Source organism: Anolis sagrei, chromosome 13, assembly GCF_037176765.1.
Source record: "Anolis sagrei isolate rAnoSag1 chromosome 13, rAnoSag1.mat, whole genome shotgun sequence".
NCBI lineage: Eukaryota > Metazoa > Chordata > Lepidosauria > Squamata > Dactyloidae > Anolis > Anolis sagrei.
Window position 1 is genome coordinate 7,512,484 of NC_090033.1, and position 17,368 is coordinate 7,529,851.

The 17,368-nt window shown below is 54.9% G+C and overlaps 1 protein-coding gene across 1 annotated transcript in view; it reads left to right on the forward strand.

Moving 5' to 3' along the window:
* SPEN (spen family transcriptional repressor) overlaps nucleotides 1–17,368 on the forward strand; it is a 72,997-nt gene that overhangs the window by 53,641 nt on the left and 1,988 nt on the right. Inside the window, exons 8-14 of the mRNA XM_067472705.1 lie at nucleotides 785–898; nucleotides 2,623–2,736; nucleotides 4,194–4,298; nucleotides 4,431–12,263; nucleotides 14,312–14,710; nucleotides 15,312–15,506; nucleotides 15,677–15,835. Of these exons, the coding sequence (XP_067328806.1) occupies nucleotides 785–898; nucleotides 2,623–2,736; nucleotides 4,194–4,298; nucleotides 4,431–12,263; nucleotides 14,312–14,710; nucleotides 15,312–15,506; nucleotides 15,677–15,835 (8,919 nt within the window). The remainder of the gene's footprint in view (nucleotides 1–784; nucleotides 899–2,622; nucleotides 2,737–4,193; nucleotides 4,299–4,430; nucleotides 12,264–14,311; nucleotides 14,711–15,311; nucleotides 15,507–15,676; nucleotides 15,836–17,368) is intronic.

The window sequence follows — 17,368 nt, forward strand, 5'->3', positions numbered from 1 at the left end:
CCTTCTTTAGGGGTCCCTTTCAAATCTATGATACTATATCTCTCTGTGTGTGAATAATATCTATCTATCTATCTATCTATCTCTATGGCTCTTTGTCAGGAGGGCTTTGATTACGTTTTCTTGCCCTGATGAAGGGAGTTGGACTGGATGGCCTTAAGTATTTTCTGTTGGTCATGGGGGTTCTGTGTGGGAAGTTTGGCCCAATTCTGTCATTTGTGGCGTTCAGAATGCTCTTTGATCGTATCCCAGTGACTACAACTCCCAAATGTCAAGGTCTATTTCCCCCAAACTCCATCTGTGTTCATATTTGGGCATATTGAGTGCTTGTGCCAAGTTTGGTCCAGATCCATAATTGTTTGAGTCCACAGTGCTCTCTGGATGAAGGTGAACTACAAACCCCCAAACTCAAGATCAATGCCCACCAAACCCTTCCAGTATTTTCTGTTGGTCATGGGAGTTTGGTTCAATTCCATCGTTGATGGAGTTCAAAATGCTCTTTGATTGTAGGTGAACTATAAATCCCAGCAACTACAACTCCCAAATGACAAAATCATAATTTTTGAGTGATGGTCACTCCTTGTGTTGTGAGACGTTTTCTTGCCAAATTTGGTGTGATTTCGTTCATTGGTTCTTTTGTTTTTAAGGTACTCATTATGCACAGAGCATTTATATATATATAGATAATAATAATAATCATAATAATATAATTGACTAAGATGCAGCATTAACAGTCCTGCACCCGCACTGACCTTCTTCCCTCTTTCCCCGTACTTTGTGTGTCCAGCTGGGCTTTGGGAAGAGCATGCCCACCAACTGCGTCTGGCTGGACGGCCTCTCGACCAACGTCACGGATCAGTACCTGACGCGCCACTTCTGCCGCTACGGCCCCGTGCTCAAGGTAAGGGCCTCCGCCGCCACCCCCGCCCCCTTTGCGCTGCTGCTTCTGCTGCTCCTCCTCCTCTGTCCTGTCTCTGTCTCTGTCTCTCCCTTTGGCCGGAAGCTTCCTCCATCAGCAAAGGGCCTTTTAGAGGGAAAGAGGAGGAAGGCCAGGGCCCACAATCCCTTTCCAACTAGGTCTTCTTTAAGGCTTAGGGATAGCAAATCACAACAAAGTCTGCCTGGAATGGTGGGACGAAAAGGGGGAATCAATCAAGAAAGTTCCTCTGAGGCAGTGGTACTCAACCTGTGGGTCCCCAGACGTTTTGGCCTTCAACTCCCAGAAATCCTAGCAGCTGGTAAACTAGCTTTGATTTCTGGAAGTTGTAGGCGAATTCAGTTGGGGACCCACAGGTTGAGAACCACTGCTCTTGGTGTTTCGGACTTGAACTCCCATAACGTGGGTATGCTGATGATCCCTTGATTCTGAAGTGTCCACTTCCAAGAGGACAAAGGCATGGTCCAATTTCAGCCTTGTCTCCAGGTGTTCTGGACTTCAACACCCATAACGTGGATATGCAGATGATCCCTTGATTCTGAAGTGTCCACTTCCAGGAGGACAAAGGCTAGTCAGCTGGCTGGGATTTCTGGGAGTTGTAGGCCAAAATACCTGGGGACCCACAGGTTGAGAACCACTGCTCTAAGGGGAAAGGGCCAACTGTAAATGAAGATAATACATATCCAGAACAGAACAAATAAAATAATAATAATAATAATAATACAAATAAAGTTATTATTATTATTATGTGCTTTTGTGTAAATCATAATAATAAAACTTTATTTCTATACCGGTCTTTCTCCCCGAGGGGGACTCAGATGTCCCAAAGGGTCCTTAGGATGTCTCATAATAATAATAATAATAATAATAATAATAATAATAATAATAATAATAATAACAACAACAACAACAACAACAACAACAACAACAACAACATCAAGAATAACAACAATAATAAATTTCCTGCGTGAGGCCATATTTAAGGCTTTGGACCAAGCACGGGCAATCTTTGGCTTTCCCTCCAGGTGTTTTGGACTGCAACTCCCATAATTCCTAACAGCCTACTGTTGGTCCATGCCTTTCTCCTCTTGGAACTGGGTACTTAGTCACGGGATCATCTGCATACCCACGTTATGGGAGTCCGAGTCCAAAAGACTTGGAGGGAAGGCTGAAGTCACCCCACGCCTTTCTCCTCTTAGAACTGGATACTTAAGTCAAAGGATCCTCTGCATACCCACATTATGGGAGTCCGAGTCCAAAAGACTTGGAGGGAAGGCTTAAGTCAGCCCACGCCTTTCTCCTCTTGGAACTGGATACTTAAGTCAGTCAAAGGATCATCTGCATACCCACATTGCGGGAGTCTGAGTCCAAAAGACCTGGAGGGAAGGCCGAAGTCGACCCATGCCTGGTTTGGATGTTAATATATTTTTCCAAAGGTTTTTAAATGGTCTTACATTCAAGGTTTTGTTAGAGAGGCAAAGTGGGGTGTCGATAATAGTCGTGATGATGGTGATAGTAATAATAATACCGACTATGGCAATAACGCGGTCCTTGTGCTCCTTGCCTTCCCCTCTTTCCTTCCTTCCTTCCTTCCTTCCTTCCTTCCCTCCCTCTCTTCCTTCCGGCCGAGGCGGGCCTTCCTTCCTTCTTCTCATTTTGTCCTGTTCTGTTCTGTTCTGTTCTTGCAGGTGGTGTTTGACCGCTTAAAAGGCATGGCTCTCGTTCTCTACAATGAGATTGAATATGCGCAGGCCGCTGTTAAAGAGACCAAGGGCAGGAAGATCGGTGGGAATAAGATTAAGGTCGGCCACGTTGACTACTTCTTCTTCCAGGGCAATTAGAGGGGGAGATAAACCTAGGCCAGTTTTCCGGGGGGTGGGACTCGGTGAACAAACGCTGTTGTGTCATTACTATTATTACTATTATTATCATCATCATCACGTTGCCCTGTTCCCCAACCATCCGTCCCCTCTGCTGCTTTGGAAGGTTCTTGGCCAGGCTTCCTTCTCGTCTCTCCTTCCGTTGCTTTGCTCCCCTTTTCCTTTCCCCACGCGCTTTAGTTCCCTGTCTCTCGCTCTCTTTCTCTCTCTCCTATGCAGTCCCCCTTTTTTTGGGTTTGTCGCTCACTTCCTATTCCGGTTTTCATTGGCTTCCTCCGACAAGGAGGGTGTTCTTGGGTCATTACAAAAATATAAATCAGCGGTTTGGCGGATCAGAAGCTCCTTCAGTGCCAGCAGTAGAGAGACATCTTATCTCTTTCCATGCGCACAAAGTAGCAGTAGTTTAACAGACGAGAAGCTCTTTGATTGTTAGCAGTAGAGCCAGAGATTCAGCAATTTACAGGAGCAGACTCAAGCTTTAAAAACTATTGGATGAACTGCATTGCTAGATGGGAATGTTAGGATCAGCTATCTGTAGGCATCTTGCCTCTCTCCATGCTCACAGGGGAGAACAAAGTAGCAGCACTTTAGCAGATTGGAAGCTCCTTGAGTGTTAGCAGTAGAGCCCATGAGCGTCTGCAATTACAGGAGCAGAGTCAAGCTTTAAAAGCTATTGGATGAACTGCATTGCTAGATGGAAATGTTAGGGTCAGCTATCCATAGGCATCTTGCCTCTCTCCATGCTCACAAGAGAGTGCAAAGTAGCAGCAGTTTAGCAGACCAGAAGCTCCTTGAGTGTTAGCAGTAGAGCCAATGAGCGTCCGCAATTACAGGAGCAGAGTCACGCTTTAAAAGCTGTTGGAAGAACTCCATTACTAGATAGGGATGTCAGGGTCAACTATCCGGAGGCATCTTGCCTCTCTCCATGCTTATAGGGAGAGAACAAAGTAGCAGCAGTTTAGCAGATTGGAAGCTCCTTGAGTGTTAGCTGTAGAGTGAATGAGCTTCAGCAATTACAGGAGCAAAGTCAAGCTTTAATAGTGATAATAAAAGAATATTACTCGATAGGAGAGTTAGGGCCCTGCTATCAAAGGATTTGTCTCCCTGGCGGCATCTTGCTTCTCTCCATGCTCACAGGAGAAGGCAGCAATGGAGAGCTCAAGGGCCTTGCAATGTGGGCAGAAAAAGAAGCATTTTACTGAAAAGTTGGAGCCTCAGAGCCAGAATTAGGAGGAGAGAGCAGAAAGAGCAATGGGGACGGAAGGGCTTTCCTGACCAATTCACACATGTGCCCTGCAATGGTAGGGAAGGGGGTGCGTTTGCTTGCGTAATTTGGCAAACACCCCTCTTGAGCCTCCCGTTCCTCCTTCCTTCCTCAGGTGGACTTTGCCAACCGCGAGAGCCAGCTGGCCTTCTATCACTCCATGGAGAAGACCGGGCAGGACATCCGGGACTTCTACGAAATGCTGGCTGAAAGGAGGCAAGTACTTAGTCAAGGTCGATTTGCCCCAAACTCCATCAGTGTTAGCATCTGGGCATATTGAGTATCCATCCTAAGTTTGGTCCAGATCCATCATTGTTTGAGTCTGACTTCTTTTTGTCTCCCTGGCAGAGAGGAGCGGCGGGGATCCTACGAATACACGGCGGAGCGCACCTACTATGAGGCCGTCCGGACGCCGGGGACCTACCCAGAGGACCCGCGGAGAGAGTACCCGGCCCGTGGCAGGGAGTTCTATGCTGACTGGGACCCTTACCAGGGGGACTACTATGACCCGCGGTATTATGACGACCCGCGGGAGTACCGGGACTACAGGGGAGACCCTTACGAGCAGGACATCCGGGAGTACAGCTACAGGCAGCGGGAGCGGGAACGCTTTGAGACCGACCGGGATCGGGAGCACGAGCGGAGGCCCATCGAGAGGAGCCAGAGCCCTGCGCATTCCCGGCGGCCACAGAGTGCCGGCGCATCTCCCTCACAGTCCGAGAGACTCCAGAGCGACTCCGAGAGGCGGATCTACAGCCGGTCGTCGGAGCGGAGCGGCAGCTGCAGCTCACTCTCTCCTCCGCGCTATGACAAGCTGGACAAGGCCCGCCTGGAGCGCTACGCCAAGGCTGAGAAGACCGAGAAAGAGCGGGCCTTTGAGCAGGAGAGGCCCGAGAAAGACAAGCGCTTGGCGAGGAAAGAGAAGCCGGAAAAGCCCGACAAGGAGAAGGCGGAGAAGCAAAAGCGCAAGGCCAAAATCCACTCCCCAAGCTCACAGTCTTCCGAAACAGAACAAGAAAATGAGCAAGAGCCAAGTCCTGAGAAAGTGAAAAGCAGCAGCAAAGCCAGCCGAGAGAGAGCTGACAAAGAAGGGGCCGCGAAGAACCGCCTGGAGCTGATGCCCTGCGTGGTGTTGACGCGGGTGAAGGAGAAGGAAGGGAAGGTGGTCGACCAGCCCGCCGCCCTGGAGAAGCTGCGGGGGAAGGCAGAGGGCGAGGCCCTGAAGTCCCCGTTGCTGGAACAGAAGGGCCCGGCTTCCCAGGCCGACCAAGGCAAGTTGGAGCAGCCAAAGCTGGAGCCCGTCAGGACGAAAGGATCCAAAGAGAAGATGCTGGCCAGTCACGTCGAAGTGGTCGATAAGGACGGGAAAGCAAAGCCCAAGAAACACCTGAAGGCGGATCCGCTGAGCGAAGTGATCAATCCAGTCGATCTAGAAAAGCTGGAGGCTCGCAAGAGGCGCTTTGCCGACGCAAACCCAAAGCCCGAGAAGCAGAAACTGGAAATTAAACGGAGTAGTCAAGAGGAAGAGGACCGGCCTGTGATTCTGAGGAAGCAGATTGACGTGACTGTTGACTCTGAGAGGAAGCTCCCGAGGAAGGAGCAGCTCAAAAGGGAGTCCAAGAAAACCAAGCTGGAAAGGCTGATGACTGCTCCCAATCCCAAAGACACAACCTTGGAGCTGGCCAGTGTCTCAGCCGGCTTCCGACCCAGTTTGGAGCTGCAGGCGAGGCTGGGGGAGCCAGTCGATGAGCCGCCGGCGGAGACCCCTGACGTCCCCCCTCGGAAGGCCAACGCCATGAAGCCGCAGCACAGGCACACGCATCAGCAGCAGCACCCGCAGGATGACCGAGGGGCCGAGGGAGAGGAGGCCTGGAAGAACTACTGCGGTCACCTGGAAGAGGTGCCCGACCACAAACCTGTCCAGGACAGGTCCCAGTCTTCCGACCTGGAGGAGAAAACCCCCATCGACATTGACCACACGCAGAGTTACCGGAAGCAGATGGAGCTGAGCCGTCGGCTGAAGCAGCAAATGGAGATGGAGGTGGCGAAGCACGAGAAGTTTGGCAGCCCCAAGAAGGACCTGGACGAGTATGAGAGGCGCAGCCTGGTGCACGAAGTGGGAAAGCCCCCGCAGGACGTGACGGACGACTCTCCTCCCAGCAAGCGGAAGAAGTCCTCCGACACCTTCGACTTCGAGATTGGCACCAAGAGGGAGAGGAACTACCGCAGCTCCCGCCAGATGAGTGAGGACTCAGAAAGGACGGCCTGCTCCCCGGGCCTGCGCCCCTTCCAGTTTCATGATGAGGATGAGACGCTGGGCTCCCCGAGGCTGATGCCCATCAAAGAAGCCAAAGAGTCACCCAAAGTGGAGGACAGGGGCCCTCCTTACTCCGGCATCGCAGCCATAAGAGAAGACTCTCTAAAGTTCAACCCCTACGATTCCAGCCGGAGGGAGCAGATGGTCGAAATGGCTAAAATCAAGATGTCGGCCCTGAGTTCTGAAGACGAGTCGAACCGATGGGAAATTCCGGTGAAGCACGAGTCCGGTCGAGTGGATGTTAGCTTTCCAAGTAGCATCGTCAAGAGGGACAGCCTTCGGAAGCGGTCCCTGCGGGATCTAGAACCAGGGGAGGTGCCTTCGGACTCGGATGACGACGGTGGCGGCGGCGATAGCAAGCCTCATTCTCCGAAGCCTTCTTCATTACCCGAGAGCTCCCGGCTGTCTTTTTTATTGCGGGACAGGGAAGACAAGCTCCGCGAGAGGGAGGAGAGGCTGCCGCCCTCTTTGGAAAGGAATAAATTCTACTCCTTCGCCCTGGACAAGACAATCACGCCTGACACGAAAGCCTTGCTGGAAAGAGCAAAGTCTCTCTCGTCTTCTAGGGAAGAAAACTGGTCTTTCCTAGACTGGGATTCGAGGTTTGCTAGTTTTCGGAACAACAAGGACAAAGAGAAAGTGGATTCCGCGCCAAGGCCCATCCCCTCCTGGTATATGAAGAAGAAGAAGATCAGGACAGATTCCGAAGGGAAGCTGGACGATAAGAAGGAAGACCACAAGGAGGAGGAGCAGGAGCGGCAAGAGCTGTTTGCCTCGCGTTTTTTACACAGCTCCATCTTTGAGCAGGACTCCAGGCGCCTGCAGCACTTGGAGAGGAAGGATGAAGACCTTGACTTCCTCTCTGGCCGCTTGTACGGCAGGCAGAGCTCCTTTGACGGTACCAACAGTATATCGGACTTTGTGCCGGAGCCGGTGGTGCTCTTCCACAGCAGATTTGTGGAGCTCACCCGGATGCAGCAGAAGGAGAAGGAGAAGGACCAGAAAGCCAAAGAAGTAGAGAAACCAGAGAGCGAGGAGAGTTGGCCCAAGACACCCGAATCTGTACCTGATCATAAAGAACCAGAGCCTAAGCCTCCACCTCTGGTCGGGCCATCGCCATTTACTCCGGCGCAACAAGAGCCATTGCTAGCCATTCCAGAAAGAGTAGTGCACGAGAAGCCACCACCAGAAACATCCTCGTCTTCCAAAGAGGAGCGGCCGCCGGTGGAGTTAGGTCCTGTGGCTGAACCAAAGCCACCTCCTGAGCTCCTTGCACCGCCTCTTAAAACAGAGTCGCCCGAGCACACTGAAGCGCCACTAGCCACGGAGGGCAATAAGGAGGCAGCCCTTCCCACAGCTGCCCCTGAGGAAGACTCTCTACCCGCGGAGCACCCCTTGTATTTGGATACGAAGCCTCCTACGCCGGGGTCTTCTTTCTCCCAAACAGATGTCAGCACAGATCCGGAGCCAGAAGTAGTCTCACCTCCCCCCAAATTGGCCACAAAGACAGAGGAGTCGCCTGAACCTCAAGAAGAAAGCGTCTCCTTGTCCATCCATTCAGAGGCGCCCGCTCTGGGCCAGAAAGTGGAGAGCACGCCCCTTGGGATTCACCCTCCCATTTCCGACACAGAGATGGAAGCTGAGCCCCCCGTTGTCGTGAAGGACAAAAAGTCCTATAAGAGCAAGCGCGCCAAAAACCCTGTTCAACCTCCCGTCGTAAGTGTTGCGGAGAAGCCTGTCACAAGAAAGAGTGAGAGGATTGACCGGGAAAAGCTGAAGAGGTCGGGCTCTCCACGCGGGGAAGCTCCCAAGATGGAACCAGAGAAGGTTGTGCGCAATGCTGCCAAATCTCCGAGTGTCACCGCAGAGCCCGAGGCCCCAGAACCCAGCTTGCCCATCAGCCGAACGAGACGGAGGAACGTGCGTTCGGTGTATGCGACCACGGGGGGTGACCACGAAGGGCCCTCGCCTGTGAAGGACACTCTGGAGATCACCAGGAGCACCCGGAAAAGGGTCGAGCGAGAAGCCCCCGATCTCACCACCATTCCCACCCCTCCGAGAAGAGGCAGGCCTCCAAAGGCACGGCGCAAACCGGAGGAGGAAGTTTCTCCCGTCAAAGTCGAACTGGTGCAGCCGGAAGTGGAGGAAACTGACGTGAAGGACTTGCTGGAGATCCCTAAACCGGCGGAGGGCTGGAGATCGCCCAGATCCCAGAAGGCCGTGCACAGCCACCCTCTGGCGGCCAGTGTTCCGCAAGGCAAGAAAGGGAAGAGCGAGACCAAGGTAGAGACCTTCGCGGACCCCGAAGAGCCATCTGAACCTCCCAGCCAAGGGCTGAATGCCAGTGAGAACAGCAAGCCCAAGGCGGAGAAGGAGATCTTCACGGTCGAGCAGAAGCGGGACAGAAAAGAGCTTGAGACAGAGAGAGGTGCCGCTGAAGTCTTCCCAGTGGAGATTGTGGAACGGAGGCCTGTCCCAGAGAAAGTCACCAAGTCCAAAAGGGGAAGGTCCAGGAGTGCGAAGGCCACAGATAAAGCATCCCTGATGAAGACCCTGAAAAACGTGGAGATCCGCCTCAACGTGGATGAAGTCAAAGGGGCTCTTCGGCCAAGCGAGGAGGAAACGGACCCCACTCCAGCCCTGTCACCCAAAAGCAAAAGCCCCCTGAAGGAAGACAAGTTGTCGCCCCACTTCATGAAGAGCGAGGCGGAAGACCCCCTTCAAGGGGCGGCAGACAAGGAAACCACCTGCGAGTCAACGCTGCCCCCTCAAGCCGACCAGCTGGCCAAGCAGATTGAGCTGGAGCAAGCTGTGGAGAACATCGCCAAGCTGACCGAAACCCCAGCCATTGTGGCCTACAAGGAACCAACTGCCGAGGTGTCAGAGGTTCGCCCGGAGGAAGACGGAGACAAACCTGCCCACCAGGCCAGCGAGACGGAACTGGCCGCCGCCATTGGATCGATCATCAACGACATTTCCGGAGAGACGGAAGCCTTCCCTGCTCCCCCGACGTACCCAGCTGACTCCGAGCCTGAAATACCAGCGGAGCCCCTCGTGTTGCCTCCTGCGCGAGAGGAGGACATGGAGCCTGAAACCGACCAAGCCGTGAGCAACATCCTGGAGTCGGAGGCAGCTTCGGCCGAGCCTCTGGTGCCTGCGGCCCCTGGATCCGCCCCCGACGTAGAAAGCAAGGAGCCGGAAGTTAGTTTTAGTGAATCTTCTAATTCTGCACAGGAGGCTGATATCCCTCAGGAGGCGGAGGTATCTCGGAAGGAGCGCGGCCGGCAGAAGTCCACAAGGCCAAGAAGGAAGCGGAGCTCAAATAAGAAGGGGGAAGCCACAGAATACAGGTCCGCCGTTGAACCCGAACGGGTGCAGACCAAGTCCCCCATTGCCAGTGAGGTCAAGGGGAAGCCAGATGGTACCATGAAGGAGGAGGGTCAAGGAAAGCGTTCTCCTGCCACAGCCTCCCTGCTGGCTGCTCCTGATGCAATCAAGGCCGAGGCCGTGTCTCAGGAGCCTCCTACAGAGCGGGTCAGCACCCCACCCAAAGTGCTGGACCCAGTGGGCTTGCCCTCTCCACCAGCCGCTCCGGAGGACCAGGTGAGCCTGAGCGGAGGAGGGTTCAAGGTACATCCCGCAACCGATGTCCCCCCTGTGCCTCCCCCAAGTGCGCCCCTGCCCACTATTCCACCTGTAAAGCTCCCCACTGCAGTCCCTTCTGCAGTCCCACTGCACCCAGGTGCGGCAAAGGCCACAGAGTGGATTGTGAAGCACGAAGAGACCCGGGTCCGCTCCACCCCACCTCCGCCAGCCCTTCCTCCTGATACGAAAGCCTCCGACGTCGACACGAGCTCCAGTACTTTGCGAAAGATCCTGATGGAGCCTAAGTATGTGTCTCCTGCTGGGGCCACCGCGACCCACGTGACCGCAGCTATTCCTGACCCAGTGAGTTCTCCTCATGTGGAGGATGCCCCTCTGCACCCTGCACCAGAGGAGAAACCAGCAGTCCCTGCTGCCAATGCCTTGGAGCCGCCGGCCACAGAGGCCCCCGTGTTCCCTGAGAAGGAGAAGATGGTGACCGTCATTGCCCCCAAGGCCACCTCTGTCATCAGCAGAATGCCCCACAGCATCGACCTCGAGGAGACCCCCAGGATCACGCTGGTGAAGCAAGCCCAACCCCAGACATGCTTGGTCAGCGCCCTCTCCCCCAAATATAAGCAACGGCCCAGCGCCAATGACAACAGCCGCTTCCACCCTGGCTCCATGTCTGTGATAGAAGACCGGCCGGTGGAGACCCCGGGGTCCAGCCCAGGCCTCCGCGTCAACACCTCAGAAGGAGTGGTCCTGCTCAGCTATTCGGGCCAGAAGACCGAAGGCCCACAGAGGATCAGTGCCAAGATCAGCCAGATTCCTCCGGCCAGCGCCGTGGACATCGAGTTCCAGCAATCTGTCTCCAAGTCACAGATCAAGCAGGAGCCCCTGGGCCCCGCCCAGCCCGTCCCGAAGGTTCCCCAGGGGCCGCCTGCTGGGTACGGGGGCATGCCCACCCCGTCTCTGGTGCAAGGGCCGCAGCAGTACAGCCCTTCCACGGTCCAGCTCTCTTCCATCAAGCAGGAACGCAACAGCTTAGAGAAGCCTGAGCCACCCCACCTCTCGGTCCAGGCGGCCCCTTCTCAGTCCGGGCCAGTCAAGGTGCTCTCCCAGTCTTCCAACACTCCATCCATCTTGGTCCACAACCAGGTCTTCTCACAGGGCAACAAAAAGCAGCACCCGGATGCCGCCGCTCTGAAAGGGGAGGTGAAGACTCTGCAGTCCGTGAGCTTGAGCCCTGGGGTCGGCTCCCACCACTCTTCCTTATCCAGCAAGATCCACCCAGAGGCGAACCACGTCAGCACCGGGAGCGGGGCCCCACACCTGGGGGTCGTGAAGCAGGAGCCGCTCTCCCCGCGGACAAGCGGCCACTCGCCCTCCCCGTTCCCGAGGGCTTGCCACCCGGGTGGCCCCTCCTCCCCGGCCCTCTCCGGGGACCGCTCCATGCTGGGCATCCAGGGCTCGCCCTGCCCGGGAATCCCTGTCCCGCAGTACATTTCCAGCATGCACCCGGAGCAGTCGGTGATCATGCCCCCGCACAGCGTCACCCAGACAGTCTCCCTGGGTCACCTCTCGCAAGGGGAGGTCCGCATGAACACCCCTCCTCTGGCGGGCATGCCCTACGGCATCCGCTCTGAGCTGCACTCCCCCCGAGCCGCCCTGCAGCCGCAGCCACAGCGCTCCAGCACCCCGCAGCCGGCCCCCATCCGGGAGATGGTCATGCCCGCCCTGTCTTCCTCAGAGGAGGAGATGCACTTCCACCACGGCGTCTGCCGCAGCTCGGCCCCTGTCCAGTCCGACGTCCTCGTCATGCAGCCCGACTACCGCGTTCACCCCTCCGGCATCCGGTACAATGTGCCCCGGGACGTCCGCATGATGATGCACCCACACATGGCAGCAGTGGGCGGGGACCACCACTCAGAGGCACGGCAGGCCCGGACGCCAGAGGGGCGCTCCTCCGTCAAGACACCCCCTGCCCCCAAGGTGCTCCAGCCGGGCAAGGAGGCCACCAAGGCCGCCGAGGTCAAGATGGCTCACTCACCCCATGCAGAGCCCCGTCTCCTCAGTGGACAGCTGCTGGGGCTGCCCCTCGCACAGCCTGTCGTCGTGCCCCACGGTGTCCAGCTCATGCACCCCGCCGGAAGCTCCTTCCATGACTATCGACCGGCCTACAGCGACATGCAGAGCTACCACCCCGCTGCTCAGCTTGGGCACCCGCCGTTTTCCGGGACGTCGTCCATTGGGCTGCCTTCCCGGAGTATGACCCCCTCTCAGGTAAGAGGGTGCAGGGCTTCTCTTGGGATGCAGGGTTTAGGTATCTCCCCCAGGAGTGAGAAGATGAGTCCTGAAGTGTCCCCTAAATCCTGCGCTTCTGCAAACCTACCATGGGCAGAAAGTTTTTGGGAATGAAGGCAATTGAGGCAGGGAGGGCAGCTCTTTCCCCCAGCTTTGGTTAGGTGCATGGTCTTGCCACAGAAATGGGATGTCCAGCTTGGGCCGTGAGGTTTGAGGGTACTGGGGGGTGTGGGAGTCGGTTGGGTCTAGCAGTCGGCTAGAGGTAGTATTGCAGAGAGCAAAACCCAAACTCTAGGCTCAAATAGCTTCAGTTCTGGCAGGTCTTTTGGTGCCGGGGCTCAGTCTCTAAGGCAGGCATGGGGAAACTTAGGCCCCCCATGTGTTTTGGACTTCAACTCCCACCATTCCTAACAGCCTGTTAGGAATTGTGGGAGTTAAAGTCCAAAACACTTGGAGGGCTGGAGATTGCCCATGCCTACGCTAGGGAATGTTAGGGAAAACTACCCTAAAATATACAGCAGAGCACCCAAAAACAAACAGGATTCATTAAGCTGAGCATAAGCTCATTAGCGAACAGAGCTTGAAGTGCCCTTGCTTGTGGCTGTTAAGAATTCAGAGCTTAGGAGTCCCATGTTTTAAAAAATTACAAGAGGTTTGTTTACAATAATATGGCACTAAGTACATCCCTTAAGAATCAAGAACTGGGTCTGAACTACTCTAGCACCCATCTCTTCCAAGGTTTCAAGAGAGAGAAAAACTCAGTCACTACATCTCTCCTGACATACAAGCAGAGAGAGATCTCAAAGCACACAGCACACACTCTCCGGACACACAAGCGGAGAGAGACCTCAAAGCACAAAGCGCACGCTCTCCGGACACACAAGCAGAGAGAGATCTCAAAGCGCACAGAACATACTCCCTTGACACACAAGCAGAAAGAGACCTCAACGCACACAGCACACACACTCCAGACACACAAGCGGAGAGAGATCTCAAAGCGCACAGCACACACTCTCCAGACACACAAGCGGAGAGAGATCTCAAAGCGCACAGCACATACTCCCTTGACACACAAGCAGAAAGAGACCTCAACACACACAGCACACACTCTCCGGACACACAAGCGGAGAGAGACCTCAAAGCGCACAGCACATACTCCCTTGACACACAAGCAGAAAGAGACCTCAACACACACAGCACACACTCTCCGGACACAAAAGCGGAGAGAGATCTCAAAGCGCACAGCACATACTCCCTTGACACACAAGCAGAGAGAGACCTCAACACACACAGCACACACTCTCCGGACACACAAGCAGAGAGAGACCTCAAAGCACACAGCATACACTCTCTGGACACACAAACGGAGCGAGACCTCAAAGCACATAGCGCATGCTCTCCGGACACACAAATGGAGAGAGACCTCAAAGCACACGGCACATACTCTCTTGACACACAAGCGGAGAGAGACCTCAAAGCACACAGCACACACTCTCCAGACACACAAGCAGAGAGAGACCTCAAAGCACACAGCACACACTCTCTGGACACACAAGCAGAGAGAGACCTCAAAGAACACAGCGCACGCTCTCTTGACACACAAGCAGAGAGAGACCTCAAAGCACACAGCGCACCCTCTCTTGACACACAAGCAGAGAGAGATGTCAAAGCACACAGCACACACTCTCCAGACACACACAAGACCTGGGCAGTGTGAGGTTGAATTCCAACAGGGAGTAGGTCCTGAGGCCCTTGGACATGCAACCCTCCTTGAGAGAGTGAGCACCAGCCAAAAGGGGACCAGAGTGTAGGCCATGTGCTTTGAGGTCTCTCTCTGCTTGTGTGTCTGGAGAGTGTGTGCCATGTGCTTTGAGGTCTCTCTGTCAGGGGTGATTTGAATGCAATATTCCTGCTTCTTGGCAGGGGGTTGGACTGGATGGCCCATGAGGTCTCTTCCAACTCTTTGATTCTATGATTCTATGACCGGGGCCCTAACCGCCTTCTGCCTCTCGCTTGCCCCCCTGCAGGGCCTCCCGGAAGGGGAGCACGTGCACCCCAGCCAGCCCCCCCACAGCAAGACATTACCACAGGAACCGAAGGCGGGCCAGGCCTCGGGGCAGGAGCCGGCTCACCACCCCGCGGTCGGCCGGCATGTACCTGCGATGGAGCCCCACTTGCACCTCCCTCGTGGCCCCGTGGAAGCGGGCCAGGCCTCCTACCCGTCCCCCGTGGCCATCGCCGTCAAGCAAGAGCTTCCCTCCCCACACGCGGCCCTGGCGCAGAAGCAGCAGCAAGCAGCCCTCTTCGCCCCGGCCTCCTCCTCGGGGCTGCCCCTCGCCCGGCCGGAGCCCCAGTCGGTGCTCAAGCAGGAACCTGGCTCCCACCCGGTCACCCAGCGGCCTGTGGACATGGTCCAGCTCCTGACCGTGAGTCGCTCACCTTGTCTTTGCGGATTGTGATGATAATAGTTGGGGTTGGCGGGGGGGGGGGGCGCAAATGTTTATTTGTTTATTTACAGTATTTATATCCTGCCCTTCTCACCCTGAAGGGGACTCAAGGTGGGTCACAATGCACGGCAAACATTCAGTGCCATTTTTAGACATACAAGATAGAAGTATTTTGGCTTTTCCAACTTTAGCGCCCAGAGGTTATGCTCGATTCGGCCACAGGAATCGAGAACTATAACGCAGAGTTATTTTGATCATATTTCCTCCTAGTTCTTTGATCGCCAGCATTTTTATGGTGTCGTAAAATACCTCCCCGCTTTAAGCGGTCTCTACTTTCTCTACTCACAGCTCAGCTGTTTTCAAGCTGCTTAGGTGGACAGTAAGCTAGGCCTGACAGTTGGATGCTCAATCTGACTCAAGCTTCAAACTTGCAGTGATCTATTGCTGCCGGTGATTAACCAGCTGTGATTAACCAGTTGAGTGTTCCGTCCTCTCTTCTCCGGTATTTCCATGGGTTTCCTTCTGCTTCTCTGGGCCTGGCCGTGGTCTTGACTTCCCTCTCCCTCTCCCCCCTCTGCAGAAGTATCCCATAGTATGGCAGGGGCTGCTGGCGCTGAAGAATGACACGGCGGCCGTGCAGCTGCACTTTGTCTCCGGCAACAACGTCCTGGCGCACCGCTCCCTACCGGCACCGGAAGGGGGTCCTCCGCTCAGGATCGCCCAGCGCATGAGGCTGGAGGCGTCGCAGCTGGAGGGGGTGGCACGGCGCATGACGGTGAGAGTCCCCTGCCCTTTGCTGAGGGCTGGCTCAAGGAGGTGGCCAGTTGTGTCCTGCGGCCAAACCCGGGGCCAAGATGGGGGCCTTTCCTGGGCCTGGGGGGAGGAGGCAGCCCTGCGTGGCCCTCCGGACGTCCACTAGCCGCCTTGTTGTGCCTCGCCTTCCAGGTGGAGAGCGACTACTGCTTGCTCCTTGCCCTGCCCTGCGGCCGAGACCAAGAGGACGTGGTGAACCAGACGGAGTCGCTCAAGGCTGCTTTCATCAGCTACCTGCAGGCCAAGCAGGCCGCGGGCATCATCAACGTCCCCAACCCGGGATCCAACCAGGTAAAGAGCCAGGAAGGCGGTTTTCCATCCATGTGGGCATATGCAGAGGGTCTTCCTCTCTCCCACCCCTTTGGGTGTAACCAGCTATTTGCAGCTCCTCGTGCAAGCAGGTTTTGTAATGGAAGTGGGGTAAGGAAACACTGCTCTGCCCCACTTTCTGCTGGTTGCCCTTGGGGCACACCTGCTGATTGAGGGTCTTGGGGGTCAGCCTTTGTTTCTTCTTTGTGTTAGTCTGTGAAATATTGGTTTCCTTTGCGCATGCACAACAGAAACCAATACATGCAATTTTCTGACTACCACTCGAAGAAATACAGCTACAGGTAAGCAACCCATACTTTTCCTCCGAGGCCTTTCCCTCTGTTTCTTCTTTGTGGTGTTTGTGAAATGCACATATATGGGTTTCCTTTGCGCATGTGCAAGGGAGACCCATGTGTGTGAATTTCACAGACTACCACTCCAAGAAATATGGCTACAGGTAAGAAACCCACACTTTTCCCTGCAGCTGGTGTATATCCTGCAAAGCCTTTGCCTTCTGCTTCTTCTTTATGGAATCGGTGAATTGCACACATATGGGTTTCCTTTGGCGCAAGTGCAACGGAAACCCATATGTGCGAGCTTCACAGATTACCACTGTGTGTCCGGAGAGTGTTTGCCGTGTGCTTTGAGGTCTCTCTGCTTGTGTGTCAGGAGAGTGTTTGCCGTGTGCTTTGAGGTCTCTCTGCTCGTGTGTCCGGAGAGTGTGTGCTGTGTGCTTTGAGATCTCTCTCCTCTTGTGTGTCAGGAGAATGTGTGCCGTGTGCTTTGAGGTCTCTCTCTGCTCGTGTGTCCGGAGAGTGTGTGCCGTGTGCTTTGAGATCTCTCTCCTCTTGTGTGTCCGGAGAGTGTGTGCTGTGTGCTTTGAGATCTCTCTCCTCTTGTGTGTCAGGAGAGTGTGTGCCGTGTGCTTTGAGGTCTCTCTCTGCTTGTGTGTCCGGAGAGTATGTGCCGTGTGCTTTGAGATCTCTCTCTGCTTGTGTGTCCGGAGAGTATGTGCTGTGTGCTTTGAGATCTCTCTCTGCTTGTGTGTCCGGAGAGTATGTGCCGTGTGCTTTGAGATCTCTCTCTGCTTGTGTGTCCGGAGAGTATGTGCTGTGTGCTTTGAGATCTCTCTCTGCTTGTGTGTCCGGAGAGTATGTGCTGTGTGCTTTGAGATCTCTCTCCTCTTGTGTGTCCGGAGAGTGTGTGCCGTGTGCTTTGAGTTCTCTCTCCTCTTGTGTGTCAGGAGAGTGTGTGCCGTGTGCTTTGAGTTCTCTCTCCTCTTGTGTGTCAGGAGAGTGTGTGCCGTGTGCTTTGAGGTCTCTCTCTGCTTGTGTGTCCGGAGAGTATGTGCCGTGTGCTTTGAGATCTCTCTCTGCTTGTGTGTCCGGAGAGTATGTGCTGTGTGCTTTGAGATCTCTCTCTGCTTGTGTGTCCGGAGAGTATGTCCGTGTGCTTTGAGGTCTCTCTCTGCTTGTGTGTCCGGGGAGTGTGTGCCGTGTGCTTTCAGGTCTCTCT